The sequence below is a fragment of the Dissoconium aciculare genome (assembly GCF_010015565.1).
Source record: "Dissoconium aciculare CBS 342.82 unplaced genomic scaffold K489scaffold_17, whole genome shotgun sequence".
Taxonomy (NCBI): domain Eukaryota; kingdom Fungi; phylum Ascomycota; class Dothideomycetes; order Mycosphaerellales; family Dissoconiaceae; genus Dissoconium; species Dissoconium aciculare.
This window is the reverse complement of record NW_022984967.1, coordinates 215,483-242,008: the sequence shown is the minus strand read 5'-3', so window position 1 is coordinate 242,008 and position 26,526 is coordinate 215,483. Positions and strand designations below refer to the sequence as shown.

General features: G+C 52.7%; 12 protein-coding genes and 1 non-coding gene across 13 annotated transcripts; 7 read left to right on the top strand and 6 right to left on the bottom strand.

The window, feature by feature from the left end:
• Positions 1 to 442: 442 nt before the first annotated feature.
• K489DRAFT_327483 (cytochrome P450) lies at positions 443 to 917 on the top strand (the record flags this gene model as incomplete). Its single annotated transcript, XM_033601994.1, has 2 exons — positions 443 to 505; positions 567 to 917. Coding segments are annotated over 2 exons (414 nt in total), but the record flags the coding sequence as incomplete, so codon positions are not given.
• Positions 918 to 2,105: 1,188 nt separating this feature from the next.
• Positions 2,106 to 2,642, bottom strand: K489DRAFT_391171 (uncharacterized protein; the record flags this gene model as incomplete). Its single annotated transcript, XM_033606665.1, has 1 exon — positions 2,106 to 2,642. The coding sequence occupies one exon, from the start codon at positions 2,640 to 2,642 to the stop codon at positions 2,106 to 2,108; it is 537 nt and encodes a 178-aa protein (XP_033455621.1).
• Positions 2,643 to 4,051: 1,409 nt separating this feature from the next.
• K489DRAFT_374205 (uncharacterized protein) lies at positions 4,052 to 5,039 on the top strand (the record flags this gene model as incomplete). The annotated part of the gene is made up of 2 exons (XM_033603504.1): positions 4,052 to 4,068; positions 4,121 to 5,039. The coding sequence occupies 2 exons, from the start codon at positions 4,052 to 4,054 to the stop codon at positions 5,037 to 5,039; spliced, it is 936 nt and encodes a 311-aa protein (XP_033455620.1).
• Positions 5,040 to 6,528: 1,489 nt separating this feature from the next.
• On the top strand, positions 6,529 to 7,929 carry K489DRAFT_413656 (uncharacterized protein; the record flags this gene model as incomplete). The annotated part of the gene is made up of 3 exons (XM_033608066.1): positions 6,529 to 6,895; positions 7,062 to 7,381; positions 7,585 to 7,929. The coding sequence occupies 3 exons, from the start codon at positions 6,529 to 6,531 to the stop codon at positions 7,927 to 7,929; spliced, it is 1,032 nt and encodes a 343-aa protein (XP_033455619.1).
• A 491-nt stretch (positions 7,930 to 8,420) lies between these two features.
• Positions 8,421 to 9,319, top strand: K489DRAFT_413655 (uncharacterized protein; the record flags this gene model as incomplete). Its single annotated transcript, XM_033608065.1, has 2 exons — positions 8,421 to 9,217; positions 9,274 to 9,319. 2 exons carry the CDS (start codon positions 8,421 to 8,423, stop codon positions 9,317 to 9,319), a joined length of 843 nt encoding a protein of 280 aa, XP_033455618.1.
• Positions 9,320 to 9,914: 595 nt separating this feature from the next.
• Positions 9,915 to 11,454, bottom strand: K489DRAFT_384771 (uncharacterized protein). The gene has a single exon (XM_033605934.1). It carries the CDS (start codon positions 11,339 to 11,341, stop codon positions 10,076 to 10,078), a length of 1,266 nt encoding a protein of 421 aa, XP_033455617.1. The 5' UTR covers positions 11,342 to 11,454; the 3' UTR covers positions 9,915 to 10,075.
• A 1,040-nt stretch (positions 11,455 to 12,494) lies between these two features.
• On the top strand, positions 12,495 to 13,328 carry K489DRAFT_374201 (uncharacterized protein; the record flags this gene model as incomplete). The annotated part of the gene is made up of 3 exons (XM_033603503.1): positions 12,495 to 12,626; positions 12,683 to 12,760; positions 13,032 to 13,328. 3 exons carry the CDS (start codon positions 12,495 to 12,497, stop codon positions 13,326 to 13,328), a joined length of 507 nt encoding a protein of 168 aa, XP_033455616.1.
• A 1,668-nt stretch (positions 13,329 to 14,996) lies between these two features.
• K489DRAFT_384767 (uncharacterized protein) lies at positions 14,997 to 18,702 on the top strand. The gene is made up of 2 exons (XM_033605933.1): positions 14,997 to 15,040; positions 15,089 to 18,702. The coding sequence occupies exon 2, from the start codon at positions 15,317 to 15,319 to the stop codon at positions 18,560 to 18,562; it is 3,246 nt and encodes a 1,081-aa protein (XP_033455615.1). The 5' UTR covers positions 14,997 to 15,040; positions 15,089 to 15,316; the 3' UTR covers positions 18,563 to 18,702.
• Positions 18,703 to 19,341: 639 nt separating this feature from the next.
• On the top strand, positions 19,342 to 19,442 carry K489DRAFT_t64. The gene has a single exon. It is a non-coding gene; the product is annotated as a tRNA-Gly (tRNA).
• A 754-nt stretch (positions 19,443 to 20,196) lies between these two features.
• On the bottom strand, positions 20,197 to 21,392 carry K489DRAFT_92003 (uncharacterized protein). The gene is made up of 3 exons (XM_033609042.1): positions 20,972 to 21,392; positions 20,760 to 20,917; positions 20,197 to 20,703 (listed from the first exon to the last, which is right to left on the bottom strand). The coding sequence occupies exons 1-3, from the start codon at positions 21,217 to 21,219 to the stop codon at positions 20,444 to 20,446; spliced, it is 666 nt and encodes a 221-aa protein (XP_033455614.1). The 5' UTR covers positions 21,220 to 21,392; the 3' UTR covers positions 20,197 to 20,443.
• Positions 21,393 to 21,565: 173 nt separating this feature from the next.
• K489DRAFT_327411 (uncharacterized protein) lies at positions 21,566 to 23,256 on the bottom strand (the record flags this gene model as incomplete). The annotated part of the gene is made up of 2 exons (XM_033601990.1): positions 21,566 to 21,649; positions 21,733 to 23,256. 2 exons carry the CDS (start codon positions 23,254 to 23,256, stop codon positions 21,566 to 21,568), a joined length of 1,608 nt encoding a protein of 535 aa, XP_033455613.1.
• An 863-nt stretch (positions 23,257 to 24,119) lies between these two features.
• On the bottom strand, positions 24,120 to 25,145 carry K489DRAFT_391169 (enoyl-CoA hydratase/isomeras-like protein; the record flags this gene model as incomplete). The annotated part of the gene is made up of 2 exons (XM_033606664.1): positions 24,120 to 24,540; positions 24,604 to 25,145. The coding sequence occupies 2 exons, from the start codon at positions 25,143 to 25,145 to the stop codon at positions 24,120 to 24,122; spliced, it is 963 nt and encodes a 320-aa protein (XP_033455612.1).
• A 183-nt stretch (positions 25,146 to 25,328) lies between these two features.
• Positions 25,329 to 26,162, bottom strand: K489DRAFT_92000 (uncharacterized protein). Its single transcript, XM_033609041.1, has one exon. The coding sequence runs from the start codon at positions 26,062 to 26,064 to the stop codon at positions 25,513 to 25,515; it is 552 nt and encodes a 183-aa protein (XP_033455611.1). The 5' UTR covers positions 26,065 to 26,162; the 3' UTR covers positions 25,329 to 25,512.
• Positions 26,163 to 26,526: the final 364 nt, after the last annotated feature.

Genomic DNA, 26,526 nt, shown 5'->3' with positions numbered 1-26,526 from the left:
GAGGTTGAAGCACAAATAAGGGAGCAGATGCCAAGGGCTCCAAAGCGTGCTAGTCGGTGTAGCAAGTGTGGTTCCTTTGCTCACACCTTCAAACACTGTACAGTAGATTGAATAGTATTGTTATATAACACATTTAAGTCTCAAAGCAATCTATTAAGTATTGGTTGAGATAATCAGTGTTAAAGGTGGTAGACACGTAATTCGTGGACCACGCCGTGGGGTGGACCGCGCTCTGGTGTTTGACGTTAAGTCCTGACGACTTAGGATTAGCTAATCAGGGTTATCACATACGCTCATACAGCCGCCGTAGCAAGTGCACGTGTATGCAGCCTTAGCATTATGTTTCTGTCTTCAAAGGCACACGATGCGATGATCCGTTGCTACCTACTGTCGTGTGCGTGCAGGTATTGAGCCCGAGACGATCGTCTATCTAACGCAGTTCAGCAAGACTAATTATCTCGAAGCCGTACCATACCTCACAGCCGTTTTTCAAGAATCTTTGAGGGTATGTTTTCCTATACTGTATTCGTAGCATATGGCAACTTGGACATCACTAACAAATGTAGGGTGCCCACGGAGTCGCAGGCCGCCTCGTACGAATTGCACCAGACGAGGATATTGACTACCACGGTCAAAAGATTCCTAGCGGAATGACCTTTTCAGTGACGCAATACATCCACAACGTGAATCCCGGGATCTTTCCCGAGCCGCACAAATTCATCCCTGATCGCTACCTTGGGCCCAATGAAGCTGAAACGCTTCGGTATCTCGCACCGTATGGAAGAGGCCCGGGAATGTGTTTCGGACTCAACCTGGCTTGGCCGGAGATGTACTTGACAATCACTGCGGTGATTGGAAGCCTGGACTTGCAGCTCTATGACACCTGCAGCTCTATGACACCACTGACCGGGACGTGACGTGAGTACGTGTATCATACGTTGGGAATCTTCAGCTGATAATAATGCATAGAATCATGCGGGAGCATTTGATCGGTCTCTTCCCGGCGGATAGTAAGGGCATTTGGGTCAAGATTAAGAGATTCCCGGATCGTTGAAAAGTTGGATCTCAGCCTATCTGGTCTCTCTTCATAGCTGTTGCAGTTTTCAGCGACGCTGGCGCTATAGTATTTGTCCCATATGCTGCTATCCTCAATCGACAACATCAATTCGATCTGAGGAGTTAAAAGCATACGGCAGAAAGGCAGCATAAAGAGGCCGGAAAAGGCGACAAAAGGTTAATGGAGATCTTATTGGAGTCCACATTCGAAAATTCCCTCGCATAGTCTCTACGTTGTGGGTCGACTGACTGCATACATCTTTTATTAGAGTGGCACTCGTGATATCCCGAATTGTCACTCTCTTCAGATGATACTCACCTGAGCATGAATGACACTGCTCCAAGACACTTGCTCTTACCGTATGCCAGCGGTGCTGAATGTGCAAAGAAGAATCGCATATGCGTTGCTTAGTTTCTGACACGCCCTGGCAAGAAAACGCTCCTCCTGCCTCTTTCTTTGTTTACCGTTCATAGTGCTCTGTCCTCGCAACATAGCCCGAAGGTTCGCTCGGCTCAGGTTTCTCCAGGTTCGCCGACGTCCTCCTCTTGTTTGCATACGAGATGCAACCTCATACACCCTGTTGCTTTTCTATTGTCATCCTTGAGCCGTGAGCTCAACTGCTATCAGTGTCAATACTAAAAATCTGTTTGAGGTGTACTGACCTTCCGGACGCAAGAAAACTAAATGGTATTTGTACTTTCAAATCTTCCGGTCAGGGACTACCTCGTCATCGAGAATGTCAAAAGCGTAAGCCTGATGACTTAGGAACGTGTATCAAGAGGCACTGCGGGAGAACCTTGTGGCAGGGAAGACGGCCGGCTGAAATCGGCAACGCATGACATGAATTTGTGATTTTTCGCGATGTTTATGAATTCAAATGTCAAGATTATGGCCTCTTTGAACAAGACCTCTGATTGGATTGAATCAGAAGCATTGCGTTAGAAGCAGCCACGAGTAACGATCTGAAACAAGCACAGAAAGAGGGTTCGCTAACAGAGCGCAAGACTACACCAATCTTCAATGCGATGATAGAATGCACGAGAGCACCTTAGAACGTCGGCGCATCCTGCGCAATCGGCTTCAGATCACCCGGGCCCTTGAAAATCTCCACTAGGCTCGCCTGCTCTGATAACACCAAACGATCGGTCTGCTTCCCGATCTCGGCCAGCTTCCTCCAGCGGGCCAGATCCTCCGGGTTGCGCTTGTCGCCGTGCGCTTGCTCGGGATTCTCCCAGTGGCCGCGCGAGAAGCCGAGCATTGTGGAGATCTTCTTCAGCGGGATGTCGTAGACCAGGGAGACGATGGTACCGGTCTCCTCCAACCAGTTGACCTGCCAAAGCTCGCCCGGGCGGATGCACTGGTAGGTCGCAGTCTGGTAGTTGATGCGGCCAGCCATCGGTCCGCCGTGGATTGCGTAGACGATGCGGCTGTCAGAGAAGAACCACATCTCGTATCGCCATTTCTCTGGATTGCCGTCTTTGTCTTCAGCGTCGTAGTCGTAGATCAGGTGCGTATCGCGGATATCGTCGTCGAAGGATGGATGTAGTGGTGTGTTGGTCTTGTAGGCGGGATATGTGGTTGTCATGCTTGGGACTGGCTTAGGTTGATCTTGAGAAGAGGTCTTTCGTTGACGCAGACGATTGGATTGAGGTCAATACCGACCACGATTGGAAGACTTCTGCTTGCTGATTTGAGGTGGAAAAAGATGAGGACGATCTGGATATTCGATGAATGTAAATGAACTTGTCAATTAAATTCTCACGATCAGCGACAACAACATCCGGTATATATATGTATTGCGGAATGCGGATCGCGGCGGCCAGTTGTGTCATGAATGGCCATATGATCTCATTCCGCCCATTTAGGCATGTAGCGCCGCTCTCTAAAATTTACTAAAAGCGGTATACGAGCACCTTCACGCGGTTATGTTCAGGTCAACTGCCGTTCCAATTGCCGTCCCCGGGCGTCGAGCTAATAGGCCCCAGACAAAAGATCTGGGAGACTAAAGGTACCTAGGTAGTAAGAGAAAATTTCCGCACATAAAGAAGTACAAATAGCCTCAGAATGACTATTTAGTTGTCGCGAGAAAGCCACAATGTTTGTAAAAGCCGTGTAGGGAGGGAATGTCCACCTGCAGTGTATTCGCTTTCGTTCTCACAACACCAATATGCGTCAAGCGGAGGTTTTCAAGCAGCCAGCTGAGCTCTTCTCCTTTGAGTCTAGTGCGGCCACTGTGTGCATCCCGACATTACCTGTTGTATAACAACGACGCAGTTGAGCATCCGTAGTGCATCCACGACCAATGTCAACCATGGATACTCTCCACTCCACTTCCGTTCGGATCAAAACACCCATCATATAGGAAGGCATCTGTCATATATGAATACATGCGGGCACAATTGTGGGTGCTTGCGCGGTCCAGACCGTAAGAATGCAGCACCAAAAGCGAAAGTTACCATCATGTAGCTCATTTCGGCCAACTACTGCGTCGATATCGCATACGGCATAGCAGCGGGATGGCCAAGCACTTTTCTTGGGTGCTTATTTCCATCGGCCAAAGCATCACACGCGCGAAGCGGATAAGTTGTTAAGGGTCGTGCGAAAGAAAACCTTGAACACAGTTCCTAATTCTTTTCGTCAAGTGTGCTTGTTTCCGGAAATTGCAAGACTTCTGTGACACTAGGCGCCTAGTCCGGAGTGAATACTCGCAGATAAGTACAGTGTTTTTCGCAGCGAGCAATCGTGGCCTCGCCTTATCGGCCAAGTTCGCCTGTCACTATGCGGAGCATGCTGTGACTTCAAGTATTATGGTACCCCACTATCAATCAGACGTGGGGAAGAGCTCACTTGAATGCCCACAAAGCTCCCCAACTAACACGTACGGGGCTCTGACATGCACGGGGCTCCTGGATCATCAGCTCTGTCGTATCTGTAGCCGACCATACGCCATTTGATAACACATACTTATGTCCACCTACACATCTTCTGCGCCCAATGAGTGTTCTTTCATGGTGAGTTCACTACACTACCGCACGGTCAAACGCTTCTTATTATTGTTTCCAGTCATTCCTGCCCCTACGTCCAAGGCAGCGATGTCACTTTGACCTTGACCAACACTCAGGTGGTCGGGGCCAAGATCCTAGATGTCAAAGCAAGGACGCTATCATGCGTAATGACCGTACTGCTCACTTCGAGTTCGGAAGTCTACATTCTCAAGCTCTATGACCGGCGCTTCTCGGAACAACTACGAAGAGACGAAAACGCGGCAGTATGGGACTCGCAGCTGGACCGTCGGTACCGTGATTTTGTACGTGCTGGTCATTCGTCAAGACTGTTCGAACTTTGGTCTGCCGCATTCCGTGAAGACCAATACTACGAAGACGAGCAGCGGGACCGTTGGGATGAGGCGATCTTTGAAACATATCTTCAATTTCTTTGCCAACAAGCATATGAAATGGAGACGCATGCGTACAACCTTCTGCATGACTTACAGGGAATTTGCATACCGATGCTGTACGAAAGTGTGACCCTGCCCGAGGAAAGTCAGGACACGGACAACCATAGATCGAACACTTATCTACGGTGTCCTGGACTTATTTTGCAATATATAAAAGGTTTTCCACTCACAGATCTTGCGACGGAATTGCAATGCGAGCGCTGGCAAGAAACATGCGAGAAGGCCATCAAAATTATCCATCAAGTCGGGGACCACGGTGTTTGCAACAAAGACGTGAAAACGAGAAGCTTCATCGTCCAAATTCATCCTGGTCGAGATCTTAATGAGATTTTCATGATTGACTTCGGATTTTGCGTATTTAGAGACAGTGCGAAGAGCGATTGTGAGTTTCGAGAATGGCAGGCAGATCAAGATGAGGAAGGTGCAATCGGATGTGTAATGGAACGTTTATTGAATGGCGGATACAAGTACCAGCGCTCAGATAGGGGGTCACAACTACTACGCGAGTTCAAGAGTGAACATTAACAATGAATCGTTCCTAAATCACGCCGCGCCGCTTCCAGCCACGTGCCGGTGTGTAACCTCGTCATGGCCATGCGTTAATCGCCCTACCCTCGCTCCCTTGGAAGCCAGTTCCACCTACCAGGATATAAAGTGCGGGCTGATGATGAGCCTCGTTGAAGATATGCTCTGCGCATAATATTCTATCACATATGTAATCGAACAACGCTTGCATCCTGGCGTGCAACACATGGGCAAGGCTTGCCATGGTCAGTGGTACCCCTGCTAGATAAGCGGTCCCATTTTGAAGCTCGCTACATTGAGGGGCGTGGACAAGGCGCTTTGACGCCCAATTAAACGCACTTCACATAATTCGCAGGATTTTCTGTTTTTTTGAGGCTAGAGAGCACATTTGCGAGGACTTCTCCATGCGCGTGAAAGCAATAAACCCGCAAGGGAGCTACCCAGGTATCCATTCATCAAAGTAGTATCGAATCCTCCTCAGCCATTCACCAATATATATAAGAATCAATCTTAGGAATCGTCAGTTGAATGCAAGCTCATCCAAAGGCGTCCTGCTGCCCCGGAGAGGCTCGGTGCTTGGCCAAGAAATGCTTCGCGGATGACTCATACGAGCGGAACGTGATTGCACAGGGGCAGGATAGAGCTAGCCTTCCAGGGTGTCTAGTGTAAGGGGTTGTCGAGGCGCGCACTTTCGGACGTGGCGCCACTTTGGCCACGGCTTGTACTGAATCGGGCAATTTGGAACGCTGCTTTCGAGTCTGCCTTTGTGGAATAACAGGAGCATTTATCGCACGGTTGAGCTTCCTTTGCACCATGTGGGCGGCAATGTAAGCACTGAGTGCTTCGTGGCTCCCAACCAAATCATCACATTTATACTCTGGGCATTCCAAAGTCATACGGACGTAGTCGGACGCCGATGGTGTGCGACTAATTGACCACTACACAGTCACTCATCTCCGAGCGCTATGCGAACGGTCAAGTTGCGCGACCAGAATGGTTCTCGTTCGAGACCGATAGAGATGGATATGGGAAGAGGAGATCGACTATTTTTACCGGGATTCCAGGAGCGCGAAATTTTGGCGGGCACGTTGGATAGATTGGCCCACGCGAGCGGAGGGAGCTAAAAAGAAAGGCTGGTAGGCCGTTTTGCCCGACTAGCCCTGATTCAGAGGAACACATAAGCACTACTGTAAATCAAACCCTGATACTCGATCTTGACCGAAATTTAGGGATGCCTGCAGAGTCCCGCCGCGGCGGAAATGGTTGACACCAAGCGCCTTTTCACACTCATTCTCCCGTTGAGCCGACTACTTCCTTGCGCCATCTACCTCATATCTTGTCAATTCGGCCTGACTGGATATTCCTGCAGTCACCACAGTGGGCGCCATCGTTGCAGTCGCCGGAACGCAATCATTGTCCCGCACGCCGAACCAAGTCCGCAATTACGCCTACAAAAGACACGCTCTGCCGATCGGATCCCCTCGACGAAATGTTACTCTCTCGATCCAGTTTGCTAGTGCTCTCCGCCGGGAACGCACTCGTTGCCGGCGCCGGCGCCGTCACCACCACCGCTACCACCACCGTAGGCACTTCATGCTTCTTCCGAAATGGTAGCATCGCGATCGGGCATCGACCTTGCCCGGGCCAGAGCAACATCTGTTGCAACACCACCGACACATGCACGACCAATGGTCTTTGCAAATCGCACGAAAATCACTGGCCGGATACTCGATTGACGCCCTGGGTCAACGACCCTGTGACGGGCGCGCCCTCCTATGCCAATTTCACCTTCCTCTATCAGACATCGACTTGCACAAATGCCGACTACTCCGGCTGCTCAACGCAATGTACCAACCGTAGGTCGGAGAAATATCCTTGCAGTCACCATCATCCATCATCCATCATCCATCATCCATTCTCCTTTGCGTTCCTATCGTAGCTCATGCCGCTGCTACTAATCGCCTCTCCTACGTCAAATCTTCAACCCTCTCACACACTGACCGCTCCTTTTCGGCCCATCAGCATCGACCTGGAATCAAACCTATGTCTGGGGCTGCAATGACGAAGTGACGTTATTCTGCTGCAGGGTCATGCCGTCGCTCTTGAGTCAACATCGGAGCTGCTGCGGCAACACGGTCGTGGAGTTCCAGCTCCCACAACCAAGCGTTGTCTCATGGAGTAGTACGGCCGCGTCTACCGCCTCATCGTCATCTACATCATCATCATCATCAACGACCGTGACATCTCCGTCTACTTCTCCTTCCTCTACCTTACCCGCAAGCTCCGCAGCTGATGGTAGCAAACCTCAGAGCACGACAATTGGCATTGGTGTTGGCGTCGCTGTAGGTTTTGTCTTCTTTCTTTTTCGATTTACTCCGCGTCTAAATACCGCAATACTCTGAATGGTATGCTTGCCAGAGATAGAGGGGGGAGGGAATGTAGAGAAACGGAGAGACAGAGAGAGTGAGGTCGCGCGCGCATGTATGCACGAGAAAGTGCGATGGAAGATGAGCCCGCCAACTAACACCTCAACTGTACACAACAGGTCGGAGTCTTCTGCTGCCTCGTCCTCCTCGCCGTGCTGTTCTGGCGCGTCGAAGCCCTCCGGAACCTCGTCCGACGCGGCGACAATTCCTCTCCTTTATCACAACAACAACAACAACAGCAACGGCAAGGACAACGCGGATACGAGCCCGTCCCGGTTTCCCACTTTTACAGCACGGAGAAATCCCTCGCGACTGCATACGCCTCTCCTGCTGGTTCGCTTTCTTCGGGTACACCGCCGCCGCCGCTGTTCCCGCCTTCCCGGCATTCGCCGCTTGCCGAAGCGGACGCTTCACATGAACTTTTCGAAATGCCGGGGAGGCGGGACCGGGGAGAGATGCCCTAAGGGTAGTGGGTAGAGGGACACGAGGGGTGGATGCCCGTGAAGGGTTGAAGGGAGCGTGGGTGTCGCGGTGGTGATTAGGCATGCACTCACTTTTTCCGTTGATGCGAGTGTTTATGTCCTTGCGCCATCTACATACCTCATCGCTCGACATCTTGCCGGTCTGGGAATTCCTGGAGGTGTCGCTCGTTACACCGCTGCTGCACCATCGTCGTCGTCGTCGCGTGAGCGGGATTCTCGTTCAGCGCGCCCAACTAGCCAAGCACATGCGAACAACCTCACGCCAGACCAGCTTCGCCGACGGAATAACCTCGTCGAGATGTTGCTTATCTCACGGTCAAGTTTACTGGTGCTCTCCGCCGGGCATGCGCTCATCGCCGCCGTCGCCGCCGCTAACCCGGTGGGTACGAGTATCGCAAGACGTTGCCGAACTACTTCGACAGGACGATGATGATGATTTCCTGTAAAGAAATGAAAAGCAACAATCACACAGCATGCCGGTCAATGAGCGAGCGTTGCTCCCGTTCTCCGGTTGCACGGCGCTGAATCACAGCGTTCCGCGCGCCTCATCTCCAAACAACTCGGCCTTCAATCCTTTCTCGTTTAGCACGTTAGATCCGGCTCTGCAAGCAGCTAGTTCCGAGATATCACCATTTTACGCCACAAATCCAAACGTTTCCGGTTTCGCAGCGTCCGAGAAATTTATGCTCGAGCTCTCGGAAGTACCAATGTTTACCCATACCGAGCTCATGTGGATTGAAGCACCAAATGAAATGGCCACTATGTCCACCGATGATGTTGAGCACTGTCCAGAGCTTCTCACCTGTCTGGATTCGGACTCGTCCTCTCCGCAGCAGCTCCTCGACGTCTGTTTCTCTGAGACCGCGGATTCATCATCCTCATCCTCAACAATATCTTCCTACCTCTTCGAACAGCAGCAACAGCCAACGATCCTCGACGCAGAGGACCGCAACGACGACGAAATACCTTTCCCGGAAGCTGAGACCGAGACAGACCTCGAAGTCCCCGAAGATCTCCACCAAATGGGCCGCCGCGCCAGCGGTGATGGCGTCGACGGCGACGGCTGGATTTGCCGCTGGGGGTCCTGCAAGCAGAAGAGAGTCTTTCACCGCGCCTGTGATCTCCGGAAGCATTTCGCCACGCACCAAAAGACGCATGCATGCGCGCAAGCCGACTGTGCCATGGTCTTTGCTTCGGCCAAGGATCTCCGACGGCATAGCGCATCGCATATGCCGCAGATAGCCTGCGCCGCGGCGGGATGCCCTCGTATGTGTTCGAGAGCGGATAATATGGCACGTTCGCGCGTCAATATCTTTGTCCTCATAGCGTCTACTCCGCCGATGACAAGGAAGCTTTCTGGCTTTCTTACTGATTGTCAATTTTGCGGAATGATCATTACAGACGAGTTCATCGACATAATAGGGTGCAGTGCACCGGCGTTGCATTCCGAAAACCAAGGTGAAAAACAAAGACCGCGGCGTTGTGATTTTGCTTTCCGGCAAGAGTGGGCTCCTTTGAAGACCACTTTCTATCAAGCGAAGAAAAACAGTGCGTCGTTGTCCATGGGATGGCTTTTTGATATCGCATTGGCTCCATTCTCGGTCTTGGATTTCTTCCCTTGCATTCACAAAAGCGAAGGATATGCATTGAGTACACGAGCCAGGCGTGAGAAACAAAAGTTACCGGGATCTTTTCATGTTTCGCTTTTTTTTATCGAATTCACCGTTCATTCAACAAATTGATCACTTCACTCGTTCCTGAGGAGAGCAACGCCAGGTGCACCAATACCTACATACCTACGCACGCAACGACATGACCTCTTACAGCTCCGGTGCAGTGGTCCCGCAAAGATGATAGGCCCTTTTGCGCGTTCGCCAGAAACGGGAGTCTTTCGATTAGACACCTCACAGGGACTTTACATCACGAACAACCCTCGCATTAGGAGAACACCTCATTTAGTGAAGAAACATCACATCCTCACTGCGTCAAGAAATATCACATCTATGGTCTGCAAAGATGACTCACCCCAGAGAGATATCCCACCTCACATTCACGAGACATTTGATTTATCCAGCTCACCCAACTTAAGACAGCTAGCGACGCCTCCGAGCCGAGGTCATCGATTCCCTCATCCAACCACTTCGCCGTCTTGAATCCGAAACTCGACAACGTCGTCAGAGAAGAGCCTTGCGGGCGGGACTTGCTTGTTCCAAAGTCGTTTGGGAACCCGAAGTCGCTGGGGAACCCGATCGTCGCTGTCGGCGGCGAGTTCATCCTGTGAGGCCCAGCACCACCACATGCCGCGTTCAATAAGATGGATTTCGTACCGTCCATCGGGCAGCCTTCCTTGTATCGGCCAACCGATGATGGATTTGGAGATATCCACCAGCCTGACCACAGGACGTCCGGGCTCGATCGTCACCATGTCGTCCAAGAGAGGTGCGGCCGCTCCGCTATAGCCAGGGGGCCCCTGCGCTGTAAATGGTCGTGGACTTCGCACGATGTTTCCTGTTGCTTGATCAACGATGCGCAAACACGTCTCGGGAAGCGACTTGTCCGGATGGATGATCCGCCACATGTATTCAAACTGCGGTTCGCCCCAGAGGTCCGTGGAGTGGATATACCACTGTTTCCCACCTGTCTGGACGCTGACGGGCTCGCTGCCCGATTGCGTTATGGTCACCTTGAGGTAGACCGCCCGCTCCCCATTTGCAGTAATCTTTGCTTCGCTTGCAGGGGGAGGAGCGAGCTCTAACTTTGTAGCAAGCTCAGGGGGCCAGAGCAGAGATGGCACGACCTGGAATCTGACATGCGCTTTCGTTGCACCTGCACCCACGAGTGTAAGAGGCTCGGAGTCACACAGAGGTCCAGTAGAATTGCCAACAACATCCTTGGGATCGCCATAGGCGCACCACCGTACGCCCAAGTCGCTGAGCATGGGTGTTGGTCCAACCCTTGGAAATCGAATCTCGTATTTCGTTCCAGGTCTTAGCATCGAACCCAGCGCACTATCCTTCTCGATGAGGTACTCGAACCGGGTGACTATATCTGTCCTGAGCCCTTGAGGTCGATCAACCGGGGTTGGAAGGGTCATGAAGGGCTTCATTTTGTCGTTATCGAGGTTGGGAAGCTCGCGGAGGGCCTGTGGTATGTGTGTTTCTCGCGGAGCATCAATGAAACCACCATCTATGTTGAACAACCAGAGAAGTCCATGTGCGATGGCGTAGGGGACGTCGAGGGCCGACTTTCGCGTGTCGATAGTCAAGGGCCGCGGGTCAAGATCGTCTTCCGAGTGGCGCGTCAGTCCAAAGAGGACTATAAACGGCAATTCTCCAGTGCGATCGAATACGTCGTGTCGCTGCGCTATTGTGGTACGAATCCGGAGTCCACTCATGCTGAATCTGAACGGAGGATGTGAGCGAGAGGGAAGGCTGTCGTGCCCTGAAATGAATAGTACGTGAAGTCGTCCAGAGGTATGGGCGAGTATTCGAGACTATGATCGGATGCATCTTTTCTGGGAGGGCGGATGTTTGCTCCAGTGCATGTACATAAAGAAATGCGACACAGCGGAATGACTTATATCAGGTCGAATTGGGGACACTCCTCCGCGCGTTGGTGAGCCCAATCCAAGTTGTGCCAGGCGGGTTCGCGACTGACGTCATTGCGGCACAGTGTTCAAGGGCTCGCAACATCAGCAGCCTGGTCGAGGAGTATTGACTGTATCCCACGATGCGAGCGCACTGGGTCTGGTTGAAGCTGGCGCAGCGCTTGATCACTGTAGAGGGGACGCCTAACATGGGGCGAGAAGAGCCTAACATGGGGCGAGAAGTGTCCGAGGGAGTGCAGTGCATATGCAAACAACAACCCAAATGTCCACCATATCGTCATGCGAGGGGCCACGGGCAGAACGACGAGCGATCCCAACGAATCCCGATCCAAACCCAACGGAGAGCTCGTCAAATGCTGGCGTCAAGGTCAGATCGAGTCATCATTCAGCACTGCCCGGCCGGAGGCACCTCGTTGGTGAGGGCGACTGAATGCTTCCATTGGCTCCTCCAACAATATACTGGCAGACTTATCAAAAGCTCTCTGTCTCTCTTCCTCAAATGAGAGGCATGAGTTTAAGCCGCTCGATTGAGCTATCCCGTCATGTCACCGGCGGGGGCCTGACCCAACTCACTGCATGAATCTCCGCGTAGGTTTCGTGTAGGAGCTCGATCACGAGCATTTCGATTGTGCTGTGAGAATGGCATTTGCGGGTTGTAACGGAAAAGGTATAAGAGACTGCAAAAGACTCCGTGAGTCCGATCCGCGCACATTCCCATTCACTCCACGTCCTCCTCTATCTAATATCCTCGATCATGTTCGCTTTACCAATCCTCCTCGTCGCTGTGTCTGTCACTGCCTACGCAGTGCTTACACCCACTCATAATCTTTCGGCTCTCGTCGATCGCGCAGACCCCCCTGCCCCATCGTCGTACCCCCTCGCTGCAACATGCGGGAATGAATAGCAATACCTCAACTTCGATACTTCGAGCGGCACCGACATGAATCACCTTGGGACGTTGCACAACTTAATCTGCTCCGGCGAGCTGCGTGCCTACCTTAGTTGGGGGTACAAGTCAGCCACGGATGAGAACAACATCTTCAAGTGCTTCTTTAAAGCGGATGACGAGAAGGTCCCGTAGGAAGCACGGGCGAAGCCTGTGCCTCGTCTAGGGCTTGCCCTTTACAGCCGTTAGCTCCTAGAGCTCGTCGAGGCTATCGCCGATCGCCTAGATCTCTTACTACTCTAAAAGCTTTAGGTTATCGAGTACGGTTACGAGTAGCGCTTATACCTTACTATCGCGGCCGAAGAATACCGTCTTAGTACCTCTCTATAGGAGTTTCCTCCGATCGTCGACGTCTTTCGGACACGCTTTCCGGACGATATCGCGTAGCTCGGCGAGGGCGGTCGTATACTACTAGAGGAGCGGCTATACGTAGGTATAATTGTCGTTAGTGGCTCGGCCCTCGTCGTACGCCTCGCGTATACCCTCTAGTAAATCTTCGATAGCGGGGAGCTTATCGAACACATCGCGCAGCTTCGACGGCAGACCCTACGCGTCGCGTACGGCCCGGCCGATATCGAGGATAGTCTTAGTAATACCGATATACGCGTCGATAAGCCCGACTACCGCGATGCCTTCTACGCCCGATATTATTTTCCCGCGAGGAAGTGGTGGAGTGAGGGAATTCATGCAGTACCAACGGGACTCGGTTGGGACCACCAGCACAACATTTCGTTGAATTTTTGTCACAACATGCTGCGCCTTCGCTCCAAAAACTTCGTTAAGACCGTAGAGTTTGTCATTGGTAAGGTCACAGTGTATCGGAAATGAGTGCCAGCTTGGGACTAGGCAACATGTGAACTTTCAAACGTCACAATTGGTGCTATCGTCTAGGTTAAGGGTGCTTGCGGGAGAGACACGGCACAAATTGAGCTAATAAAGTCTCTAACAATCGTCCGTATAGAGTTCTTGATGAACTCACAGATTCCCGGCATCAAGATCCAATCCGGCTGTGCGAACTGGGCGATCGTGAGGTTCAATACTACATCTACGCGGACAGCTTGGCTACTGCCTTCGATGAGAAAACGGGGTTTCACATTCTGTAGATCGCAATTCTCTCTGGTGATACGGTGAAGCAATGTACAGGAGCCAAGAATTTTGATCGGCGGCATGGTTCCAGCGACCAATTCCAGGAGGCATTTGACGGAAATCATTTGTTCCTTATACAGCTCAAATTGAGCCGGGTGTCCTCTGCACGCGCAGCGAACGCGAAATTGCATCCACGCCGACCCGCTTCCACGGGAATCACAACATCTAAGTTGGATAACCTCGTAGACATATTAGAGGGTTGCGGAGATAGTGTCTCACTGCTAGATCGCGGAGGATTTCTCGTGGCCTGTCTCCATCGTGGAGCTAATCGCTTCAATGTCTTCAATACCGTCAGCCTGCCGACCTTTCGCAGTACGCATCTCGTTGGCCTGAATCAAAGGCCAACATGCTTACGCACTCGTATTGTTTTCCCAGAAAAATCGATGACAAAGCTTCCATCTGATACCTAGTTTTGCTAATCACGTATCGAGTGTGTCCATCTCGTCCACTATGTTCAGGTTCAGAGCGAGTTCTTCATGAGCAGAGAGATTGGTTGGGAGAACGGCGTGCCTGCGTCGATCTCTTCGCCCATTTCGTTAAAGGGTGCTTCAGCTCCGGGTCGGATTCCACGGCACTTGTCGCCAAGGGCGAGCACACGTGCTTCTTAGCGGCGGACAGTGCGGAGCCTTTGGAGCGGTTGAAGGTGCGGAGGAGGAATGAAATGCTCAGACCTACGGCTGCTTCATCGCGCTGAGTACGCCGCTCTGTGTAGACCCGGCATGAAGTCCAATGAGCGATCGCGCAGCTGCGGCGCGCACACTGAGGCCGACGTCAGCGAGAAGCCTGATTTGGCATTGTTGCGATTCATCAGACTGCGATACGTTCGTGATCCGACGAATTTGGTCGCGAGATCTGTGGAGGCCGATGACGCTAGCATCGCCCAGGAACTGTGGTGACCAGGTCCCGGGTCATCGGCGCTGTTGAAAGAGATCGCGGACGGAAGAGCGGCCGCACGGCTCAACCCGTGCGACCGGCTCCCTTTCTACGACTTCAACATATCGTGTTCTGGTGCTTCATTCGTCGTCTGAGGGTTTGTTATATCCCTGCCGGCTCCTCAAGCGGCAGTGAGGACTTGATTCAATACTAACTACTATGAACCCCTACTACTGTATTGTCCAGTTGCCAAGGCCCATTGGACCTCGGCCTGAGGCCAGCTTGGTTGCTGGGGTGCCTCAGGCACAGAATAGTGGTCTCAACACGAGGACATCACAGGTTACTGGTCTTGTAGATTGGCGGCAAAGACCGCGATGCAAACGGCACGTCACAGCAAGAACTCACGTGAACGCCCCCACTGACTCCAGCGTAGCAATGAGGCACTGTCCTCCAGACAAAGGACAACCCTGATCTTGGGGAGATATGAATGAGCGATGATCCTCAATCCGTCAACCTTTTCCGTGAGTGAAGATCAGGAGAGCAATAAATCAAGCTGAAGTATCGTATAGTCAGATGATCGGATCCCAGTGGCAGAGCAGCGCACGGCCTCGCGACGCTCCGTTTTGGGTTGGCGCGTTATCGCGAGGCTGCGAGGCTGTGCATCGGGCAGCGTTGGTTAGCGATACATGAAAAGGTACATTTCCCTTGATTTTTCATAAAGTAACCGATGACCCAAGTGGAATGCTGGAAGTACTACAATATATCGGAGGAACATTGACTGCATCGCCCGCCCTGCGATGGCAAATAAGATTACAGCCGCTTTGACTTCTGTCACTCAGGAAACCACCGTTGCATTAGCGAACCTCAATTTCGATTTCGCGTTGTTCAAGGTCGAAGCGCCTCAGGAATACTCTGGCGTCGGACAGTACTTGTCCAAGAAACGCCGTGATGCAGCAGAAAATGGCAAAGAGCACATTATCGCACGACGATTGGGCGCGCTCTTTGGTCAGGCCTTGCCCGCTACTCCGACCCTAATCAAGGCGTACGGTACCCGGTGCTCTGAAATCGCCAAGGAAGCAGCGGCTAAACAGAAGTATGTCCGATCAAAAACTCTGTTTGATGATTGGATCGGTGCAGATGCTACGAGCATTTGGGCGGCCGCGACTTCCGGGAAAGGAGCGATCGCTGTGCATCTCCTCGCGTGCATGCTCGCGCGGATATGGACTGCTCATGAAGCAACAGCAATCTGGGAGGAGTTGATCGAGAATCGCAAGGCTGACCTTGGTACCGCTGATTCTGCTGACCCGATGGACATCTCGTCGCTTGCTGCATCCCGAATCGAAATTACTCGAGATCAGATTTCAAGATGGGATGCGAGTGCGCGAGCATGGATCAGTGTTGCAGATGGTGTCAAGAAGAAGCAACAGACACAGCTGATGCTTCTCATGTCAAATCTGAGCCTGCCGATTTCCAAAGGCGGGGGTGTCTACGACAGCGTGATGTCTGCATGGAAGGGAGCCATGGAGATCATGGAGAAGGTCCTGAACCATACCTCGCAGTCTGTTCAGGACGGCGCAGGGCTTGTCGGTTTAGCGTCCTGGCACCTGTATCCGGACATCTACGCGCTCCGAGCCGTTGTGAAAACCGTCAAGTTCAACGACCCTTTGGTACCTTCGGACGTACTCGTCACCCTGGGCGCGGGACATTCATCCAGCACGGATGATACCAGCGTTCATTGGTCATTGCCGCTGGCATGCTTACGATACTATGGAGACCCAGTTCCATCGTCAACGACCATGGCGGTCACTTCATCCAGACTTTCCATGTTGGAATGTTGGTTTGTCATCTTAGGCTCGACTATGAGTACATGGGGGGATTTGACTCAAGACCTCGACTCCGCATGCAAATTTATTATCGCCCTATCAGATTATGTCGTATTCGGGGTCAGTCCGCAACTCCGACGAGAAACTACCTGGCTGCAGCACCTGTCTCATGCCGCACAAGAATTTTTGACTTCGCGAGAACCCGAGAGAGACATGTTCCAAAAATTGATCGCGAGAGGTTCTCGACGTTATGCGCACTTCCTGGCACCCCTAGAAGGTCACCCGGGTGGGATGTTTGGTCTCGATTCTGTGCGAACGCTGATCAGTATGATCAAGCATCCGGATAACAAAGTCGCCGTGTTGAGGCGCATTGCAGAGAAAAGAGGCGAGCTCAACAGCAATTTGTTAATCCGCTATCCTCGACCGGAGCCTCAGAAGCAGCCTTTGGCAGACTCGTGGGATGAGATGCCTTTAGGGGACGAATCGGATTTTCTGGCAGACTTCGTCTTATCCACGGACTACGACCGTCCTACCGATGCCCTTGATTTACTCTCCGAAGCCGCTCAAATGACTGATACTGAAAAACGGCTGAAGGCCGATAAGCACGCAGACCATATGTCGTTTTCAGAAGACAAACCCAAAAACACGGACAACTTCTCCGTTTCCCTCAGCAAAAACGCCTCTGTGAGTTCTACTTATTTAAGTAGCGACGTACGTCAGGAACCCGTAGACCTGAGAGGACAAATGAAGCGTGAGAAGAAGTCGCTCGACTGGGAATTCGCTACTGCATTGGCGAAACAACCCTCCAAAAAACGAAAACTTGATCCACAAACAGATATGACTGGACACACTCGATGGGTAGAAGAAATGCGACACATTGATAACGGAGAGCTCGTAAAAGTCCTCGATAATATATCAATCGTCGAATCTGGCCCAGACAAATTCGTTTGGATCGAGGACATGACCCAAGAGGAACAGGAACACACCGGCTCGCTCACATATAAGACTTCATATAAATGTGTACTTGGCGATCAAAGCGATGCAGCGATGTTCATTCCAAACGCCAACTTCACAACTCCCTGGAAGGACAATTCGGTTGAAGTCGACACACTGCTTCTGGCATTCAGGTGCTCATGGATTGATCATGCTATGCTTGTTGAACACCTCAATAATTTCAACAATCCAGGCCATTCAACGAACCATCTTCTGCAATACCGGACAAGCCTGTGGAACATGGCCGCAGCCGCGAACATATACAAGCTCATGCCGCACGCAACTATCAACCCCAGCATATTCACCCGAACACTTGCGAATGCAAGCTGGGCCGTGACAGCCGAACAGTCGGCTCCGCCGCGCGCATTTGATTTTAGGCTTCGAGAATGGACCACAACTCTGAGGGACGAACGCAAATCCTTACACACTGTCACCTTGACGCGTGAGCAAACAATGGCATGTATTGCCCATTTCGAAAACGCACAAACAGACTTGGACCCCAACATTCTGAAGGACGCCATGGCTTTGTCGTGCGGCAACTCAATTTATGTCTCTGCGGCGCTGATGTGCGATCCATACGAGTGTCCGCGGGACTATGAGATCAAGCATGTCATGGGTAACATTGGACGCCCGGGTTTGAGCTTAATGATTCCGCCCATGGACCCTCGAACTCGCAAACAAGATGAGAGCACCTGGGCTCACGTGGATCACCACGATTTCGACGGTCGCTTCGAAGATTGTTATCAACATACCTCCCTGCACCTCAACTTCACGGGCTACCAATTACCAGTCGGTGGCTTATCACACGGTCGGACCATCACGGATGCCTTCTTCGTAGAGAGCGTTGTCTCCGTCTATGATCGCTCCGCCTGGGTCGCGGATCTCGACATCCTCAAAGGCCTTGCCAGCCAACAGCTCCAGCGCTGGCCTCTCGTACTCTGTTCTCACCAGGATAGTGCCTGCCATAGCTTTCCGCTCACGTCCATCGATTCGTGGGACGAGTATCTTGACCCACCGCTCAACTTCGGAATCTTCCGCGGCAATGGAAACTGGCTTGCCCGATTGGCAGTCGTCGCCCATAACGCACTGCACCAGCGCGAGACGGTTCTTTTTAAAGACGCCGACTCAGTCTGCTGGGGTTGTGTATCGATATTCTTAGCCACTCGGAAGGGGTCACCTATGACCACCAAGACACCAGAAAAAAGCAAACCTTTGTTTGTTTGCTAGACGCGCTAATGGACTGATATTCTTGATAAGACGAGACTGCGTATTTTTAGGCCACTGGTAGAAATAACGACAATATCAATCAAGAATTCAGACACCATTGTTCGGTTGATCACCAAACAGATGATTTCTCTTTATCTGTGTACGAATGGTTTGGCGGACCGGTTAGGGTCTGGTCACTAGGGTTGGAATTGTTAACGCTCACCATGATCTCGCCTGACGGAAACTACCAGGCTTGGGTCCTCCTTGCCTATGTATGATCCAGTGTCCTGTATTGAAAACACATTGAAAGTATGACCAGCAAGATCGAGAGGCTCAAACAAGTCTTGGCCGGCGAGGTCGCTCGTCGATCACGACGTGATTCTGGAATTAAATCTTGTGCTTGAGACCCGTGGCCACAGAGTTCGCACAGGGTCATGGTCGCGGCTTGCCGCGACGTAGGTGTACCTCCCTTGGTAGTCGATGATAGGTAGGCATGAGACGCCTCAATTCAAGGAATTCGGCCACGAAGATATCCCGCCGTACGTTGTCACTCTACACCGCTGGTATGAGAAGACCTAGATCAATTAGGTGGTACAAACCCAGGGTTAGAACACTTCTCACCAGTGCGAAATGTGGTGGTTCCGCCGCGGGAAAATCACTCGTTGCCAGGATTTCCGTTTTGGGACGAGTTTGTGGGAAGCGAGCCAATCAGTGACACGGCGAAGATGGGATTTGAACTCGATTCCCCCAATCTGGGGATAAGAACATATATTCACGACACCTTCCGACACCATCACCAAGCGTTGGTGGTTTAGTGGTAAAATTAGCCGTTGCCAAGATATTGCCCAAAGTGGTAATTTCGCACGTCGTCTAGCCCCGGGTTCGATTCCCGGCCGACGCACATTTTTGCTGCCTTGAACTCTGTTTTGCTTGTACACCCAGACAACTGAGGTTTAATTCCTCACCGACTCCATTTTTTTACGTCCATCATAGTATATTTATATTTCTTTTTTCTATTCTTCAACAATATTCAACTTGTTGCGTTAAGTTTCAAAGTAGTCTAAAAGTTTCAAGGGAATAGTAAGCTATTATCAAGATCTAAGATTTAGATTAGACGAGGAAGACCGGCACCTACATCGATGCAACCTTCCCTGCCAAACCTACCATCATTCCGCTGTATGATGCGAGAGCGATTCGACGATTGTGATGATCGTGTCTGCTTTGAAAGGACCCGAAATCGCGTGCGACGTCTTTGGTGATGAAGGTGGTGTTGCTACATGACAGATTCTGCTCAAAGATCTGACACGCATGACGACTGCGAACGATGGTGAAAAAGCAGTTACATGGATTTCGAAGAATCGTGACCACGCATTCACCGAAGGAGGATGGTCATGATTTTGTACATCCATACTCGAAACAGAGTGGTGATCTACACACAAATAACACACATACAATGCACATCGTCACATCTTGGGAATCTCAGCTCGGCGTGAGGTCGCATCACGTCACTGATCCTCCAACAGTTTCCACGAGCCCCTCCAAACCACATGGCCCAAAACGGCGTCCGTCGCCCATCGCCTCGACGGCGCCAACTCCACCACGCGCTCCAATAGATCCACCGCATCGACCGGAATTCCATAACGCTTCGCGACAGCCGCAAATCTCTCCTGGGGGAATTCCTCGACGAATCCCTCCGCCGACGTGGCCATATTCCGATACCAAGTCGGCCAATCGCCGAATTCGCCGGAGATGCACGCGAGGAGTTCCTCCGGCACGGGGCCGAAGAGGACGAATTGGCGGACGATGGTGTCCGTGGGTGGGCCGTATTCGAGGGAGAGGGCGTCCGCTTGCCAGATGGTGGATCGGCCGAGGACGTGGAGGAACTTTGTCGTGAGATCTTCGTCAGCGATACTTTCTGCGATGATGTGTGGGATTCTCACTCACCATCAACCCGAGGGAGAACATCTCCGATGCTGCGGAGTTTCCCGGTTGGACTTGGGCCTCCGGGCTTCGCCAGCCGGCGTAGTCGACGTGGCCGGAGGGTCCGTCATCGTCGTCGAGGAGGAATGCGGGTTCGAAGCCACCGAGCTTGACGTCGGACACGACGAGGTTGCCCGAAGCGTCGCGTTTGACGTTCAAATGGACATGATGTGGCGATAACTCTGACCATGAGGGCTTCTGTCAGAGAGTCGTCAGAAACGAGACGTGATGGACTTACGGTTGTGAAGCCATCCCTTGCTGTGAAGTTCATGTAAGGCTTCTGCGGGCGATCTCATGATCTTAATCCGTTCTGTCATGGACAGATCCGGATTCATATCGATAAGTGCATCGAGTGTCATATTCAGACGAGGATAAATGAGACCGTCCTCGCCATGGCTAGAGTCGTTCAGTCAAGATAGTGTTGTCCGTACATGGAAAGCGGTATCTTACTTCAATCCGCGGACATCCGTAACGGGACGTAACGACCAACCCCGTGCGAGATGAGTTTCCACATCGTCGGATGGGTCGGCCAGGTTTCCATATTCGTATACGCCGAACGGATCTCCGGCCTCGTAATTGCGCCCTGAAACGCCTCTCAAGGGAACTGCTGCGATGCTGTAGAATCTCGAAGGTGACAGAACACCTGCATGCACGTTTCTTAGGGTTCTGGCGATCGAGCATCGGGCAGCGAACATCATGCAAACTTGCGATTCAGCTACGGGATAGCGAGCAATTTTCTTATGGAACTAGAAGGTGGAGTTCAATCAATGGCAGTGGGGATTGTAGTGATGATGGGCCTACACCCGCGAGCGTGCCCAGGTGGATGAAAGAACGACGGCGAGTTCGGAGGTGTCTCCGCCTCGTGGAGTCGTGATTTGCGGAGGAAGTCGGAAATCTACTGCTACGCGGCTTCTTCGCACGTATTCAAATCGATCATCCTATCGATCAAAACATTGCAACACGTAAAACATCCCGCATTTCCATTCTATGTCGTGAGATCTGATTGGGATATCGAGGAATATCTTCACGGTGAGCTGCGAGATCTCATCTACCGAAGCGGCGCAACTCGAGCCATCGCGCGGGCGGGAACACGACCGCAGCCCAAGCGAAACCGACATAATTGCCCATCTGCGTAAGGGGGAAAACGTCAGCGAAGGAGAAAAAAAGGACTCTGCAAAGGAGTGAACGGCGGAAGGGCAGAGCAGACTCACATCGCCACCATACTCGCTGATCAAGCCCGCCAACGGTCCGACATAGTACACCTGCGCCATGCACAAGATCGCACCGGCCCAGCCGACGAGGAAGGCAAACAGCGCGGCGAGGCCCAGCGGCAGCCGGGAACGATCGTCCCAGGCGGCCCAGTCCCATCCATCGGGCCGGGCCAGGGATCTCCGGAAGAGGAAATGCTCCTCGAGGACGATGGCGATCCAAATGCTGACCCAGTAACCCATCAGGGCGAGGAAATTGGTGAAGATCTGCGCGAGGTGCTCGCGGCCGGCGATCGCGGCGACGAGGGGGATGACGATGGCGAGGGTGGTCCAGAGGATCCGGGGCACGCGGGCGAAGGGACGGCCGAGGGCTTGGAAATCTATCCCCGAGGCGTACAGCGGCGGCACCATGTTCCCCACCAGACCGAGGGCGAGCAAGACGCTGCAGAAGGAGCCGAAGCCGCCGAGGGGACGGAACGCTTCGACGATGAGCGCGCCTTGGGACGTCTCGTATGCGGCGCTCCATTCTGGGACCGATGCTGTGCCGGAGGCGAGGCCGATTCCGAGGATGAGGGTGAAGGCTGAGGAGACTGTCAGGCCGATGGTTGTCGATAGGAACATCTTCGTGCGGGAGGTGTCGACTGGGTAGTAGACGAAGAAATCGGCGGCCGCTTGGGCGTAGGTGATTTGGCTTGCGAGACACAGGCTGAAGAAGGAGAGCCGGTTGCCAGCGATCTCGCCCAAGGACGCGCCTTCGGATGGATTCGCCGTCAGGTCGAACTTTGGGCCCGCGACACCCGCGAGTAGACATAGGATGATCAGTTGTGGCAACCATGCGTATCTCTCATAGGTATGGAAGAAGGCATATCCACATGTCGAGACTACCCAGCTCAAGACGCAAACGATCACGATGCCGACGATGACGCTCAGGCTGTCGTTGGGGCTGACGGCGCTGAGAATCTGTCCACCGATGACGGCATCGATGAGCAGGTAGCCCAAGAATACGATCAAAGCGAGAACAACGATGAGCTTCGACGGCCACCAACCAGTAACGTAGCGCGTGAGAATCATGGTACGCAGGCCGGATTTCGGGCCAAGTGTGGCAATGTAGGCCACCGGTAGGCTGCCGAGGAGAGCGCCGAAGACGCCGAGCAGACAAGCGTCAGTGAACGGCAAGTAGTAGACGGCGGGTCCGAGCATGCCGAGGGTGACCATGATCGCCTCGAGGTTGATGCTGATCCACACGAGGCAGACTTGAACGAAGCCCATCCGGTGCATGTCATGTCGATGCTCCGGGAGCACCCGCTCCACCCCACGAGCCTCGATGTTGTATCTGAACAGAGTCTGTTCGATCGATTTGAAGTAGCGCTTCGCAGGGCCTACACGACCTTCGAAGTCACGTTCCGAGCTTGTCGGCGATGAGGTTGAGGCCGGCTCGGCTTTCTCGACATCTCTCAAGGTGAGCCCGTCCGTCGGCTCCGCACGAATTGGAGGGTTTTCATCTGTATTCGTCAGCCATGCCTTCATTGGAAAAGACAACGAAGGGGAGGAAGCATGATTCTTTCGTCGCTAGCATTGTCTAGAATCAAGTTCGGCCGTATGATCTCAGCAAGGTCCGGCAAAGAGGCTTGGTGCCGGCGCGAGCGGCGATGCCATCTCACACAAGCACCAGGCCTGATTCCCAGTCCGAGCACCGGCTCATGCTTCGCTCGTTGAAGGGCGTTACCTCAATCCGTCACTTTGCGATCGCTCCTCAAGAACCATGGTGTCGATGTGGTCGTACTTTGCAGGGTATTGTGATGAGCCGCGACAGCTTCCGCATCACCATCACCGGTAGTTGGCATCATGACCGTGTGTCAAACCAAAGAAGTCGCAGTCGCCTCTGAAATGTTGGAAGTCCGTTCAATGCAGCGGAAGAGTTTCTGGTTGGCGGCAAAAGTTGCGATGCGAAGCTGAAGAAGTTTGGCGCAACGTGGGAGCGGACAGGCAGATCTTTGCACGTGGCGAGCTAGCTAGCCGCCCACGTGCAGCAGCTGCGAATTCGCCCGCAAACGGCGCTCCATCGACTTGCAGGGCCCGTCCGATCGCAGAGACGATACTACATAGCTCTTCCACGACGAGAGAATCTATATACGTACATTTCCGCTCATGATCATCATCGGTCTGACTTGCCATTCGGCTTACGGCCTGTGTTCGAAGGTCCGGTACGGATCGCAGATTGAATCAGCTCCATCGGTGGTATGGATTTACCCTCCTCGAACCTTTGTCGTCTTGAGCAGTGTTACAATGTCATCAATCATCTGCCCGTTCTCACGCATGTTGACCGTTCGTCGAACACTCTGAAATCACCAACTCAGAGCGCAGGCCCGGAGAATTCTTTTCATTTCCCCTTACAGCTTCGCCTTATATTTATAACTCTGTTCGACCGGTCGATTGGCTGTGCTCGGCGCATTCCACCACGGCCACGTCGGCGGCGCATCGTTCTGCATGGTGCCCTTGAACCGGACCGGCCTCTTCTGTAGAAACGCATCCACGCCCTCCTTGTTGTCCTTGCTGGTGAACAGCTCGTAGATGATGCGGCTGTCGAGGAGGTGGGCGGCTTCGGGGCTGTCGGGGCCGCGGTACATCAGCTCCTTCATGAGGTTCGTGGACACGAGGCTGGTGTTGGCGACGATCTCGTTGGCGATCTCGAGCGCGCGGGGCAGCACGGCGGAGGCGGTGGGGAGGGTTTCGGAGAAGAGGGTGGAGAGGAGCGGGTGGGAGGCGGGATAGGTCGCGCCGGTGGTGCAGAGGTGGAGAGCTTTCGACATGCTAGAAGGGGAATGTCAGTCCGTTGTCAGAGACGAGGTGGGCGGGAGGTCTTTTCCTGCGTACCCGATCAGTCGCGGTAAGAAGAAGCTACTGGCCGCCTCCATGATCAAGCCTCTCCTCGCAAAGACGAAGCCGACCTTCGCGCCCTCGTACGCGATGCGGATGTTCATGGGTAAGGTCATCGTGATGCCGATCCCGACCGCACTCCCGTTCAGCGCAGCAATGGTCGGCTTCCGACACCGATTGATCGCCATGACGACCCGTCCACCACCATCCCTGTGATCCCGCACCGACTCGTCCCCGCCATCGAATATCGAAGTGTCCAGATCCGCGCCCGCACAGAACATCCTCCCGTGCCCGGTCTGCACGATACATTTGACCCGGTCATCGATATCGAAGAGGGTGTAGGCGAGTTCCAGCTCGCGCATCATGGTCGTGGTGAAGGCATTGTGCCTTGTGGGACGGTATAAGGTTACGAGGACGATCGGTGTCACGTTTGAGGATGATTCGGGGACGTTGGTGACCCTGATCTCGGTGAAGGGAAGGTCGGCATAGCTCTTTGGGAGAGCGAGTTTCGGTGCGTCTGCTGGCGGTTCGAAGCCCATTTTTGATGTTTCGTTGAACGGGTACGGAAGATCAAAAGGAAAGCAGAGTCAGACCAAGATCACAAGGAAAAGCAGAGTCAGATCAAGATCGTAAGGAAAAGCAGAGTCAGATCAAGATCGTAAGGAAAAGCAGAGTCAGACCGGCGACATGGACATGGATAGATATGTATTGAGGATGATCACGGTATAGGTATATGGTGCAAACATTGGGTGTCGGTCTCCGCCATTGATACGCTGCTGGAGCTTTTGTCGACAATGACGACTCGACGGGCGTGCGGGCAGGCGTCGGTGGTGCTGGAGGGACGGTACTGTATCTCCTGTAGGGCTTAATAAGTTTACACCTCAATATGACGCAGGGCCGTCCCCATCAATATTTGATGGAGAGCCTCGGGCCAAATTCTACCGTCGTCGCTGATCCGGATGCGAGCCAATACAATACTACACTACCTAGTTTTGTAGGGAAGCTTGCAGGTGGGATATTAATAAACCTCACCCTGCAGCCAAGACGATGCGACGCGTCAATCGCTGTCGAGGAGAAGATGGACCTGTTTGCCAGAAAACACAGAATTCCCAGTACGCACGTCCGCACCAATCCCTTTGAGGACCTTGTGCAGGGTGATTGGGAATGAGGACAGCGTTTGATTTGTGTATTTGAGCGGGACCCTCTGGTGCTCGTTCCCGTACGGTGTGCCCGCGACCGGAATGTTGCTAGGCGGCATCGACTGTGTACCCACGGGTCGGATACTGCTTGGAAAATATCAAGGGAAGGCGGTTCAACCAGATCTAGGGTTTGTCGTGGCGGTGGTGGTTGTTGTAGCAAGACAACGTCGGAACGACGGCGGTCAGATCGATGTGTACGCTCAACGTCACGGCACGGCACCTCATCTGCCAACTCGTCGGGATCGTGCGTTGCGATCATTCACGATTTCAACATATCGAGTCCGTGAATTACTGTACTGTAATGGAACATATTACTAGGGTTGTCATCAAGCTTTCCAAGGTCGTCCGCCAGAAATAAGCCCAGGGTTGTCGCTGAGATTATTATTATTATTTAGCCTGATTTTTCGAGGCGGAGCTGAAAAGCTGAAACGAACGCCGAACATGCCCGAAGTGGAGGAGCAAAAACGAACGAAAGATGAGATAAGATGAGATGAGATGAGATGGGCTGAGACGGCGGGCCGGTTTGGAGACTTCGGCGCCATGACGGATCTGGCGCGTCTCCAACAACCTTCCTTTTCACGGGCGGTCCACGTTTGCGCGGCTTATCAATAAATAAATAATAAATGTTATCATCCCGGATTATTTCTCTTGCCATCCATCGCCAGGCGAATAGACAGGATCCATATCAGGTCGATGTATGTGTATGTATATACCTATCCAT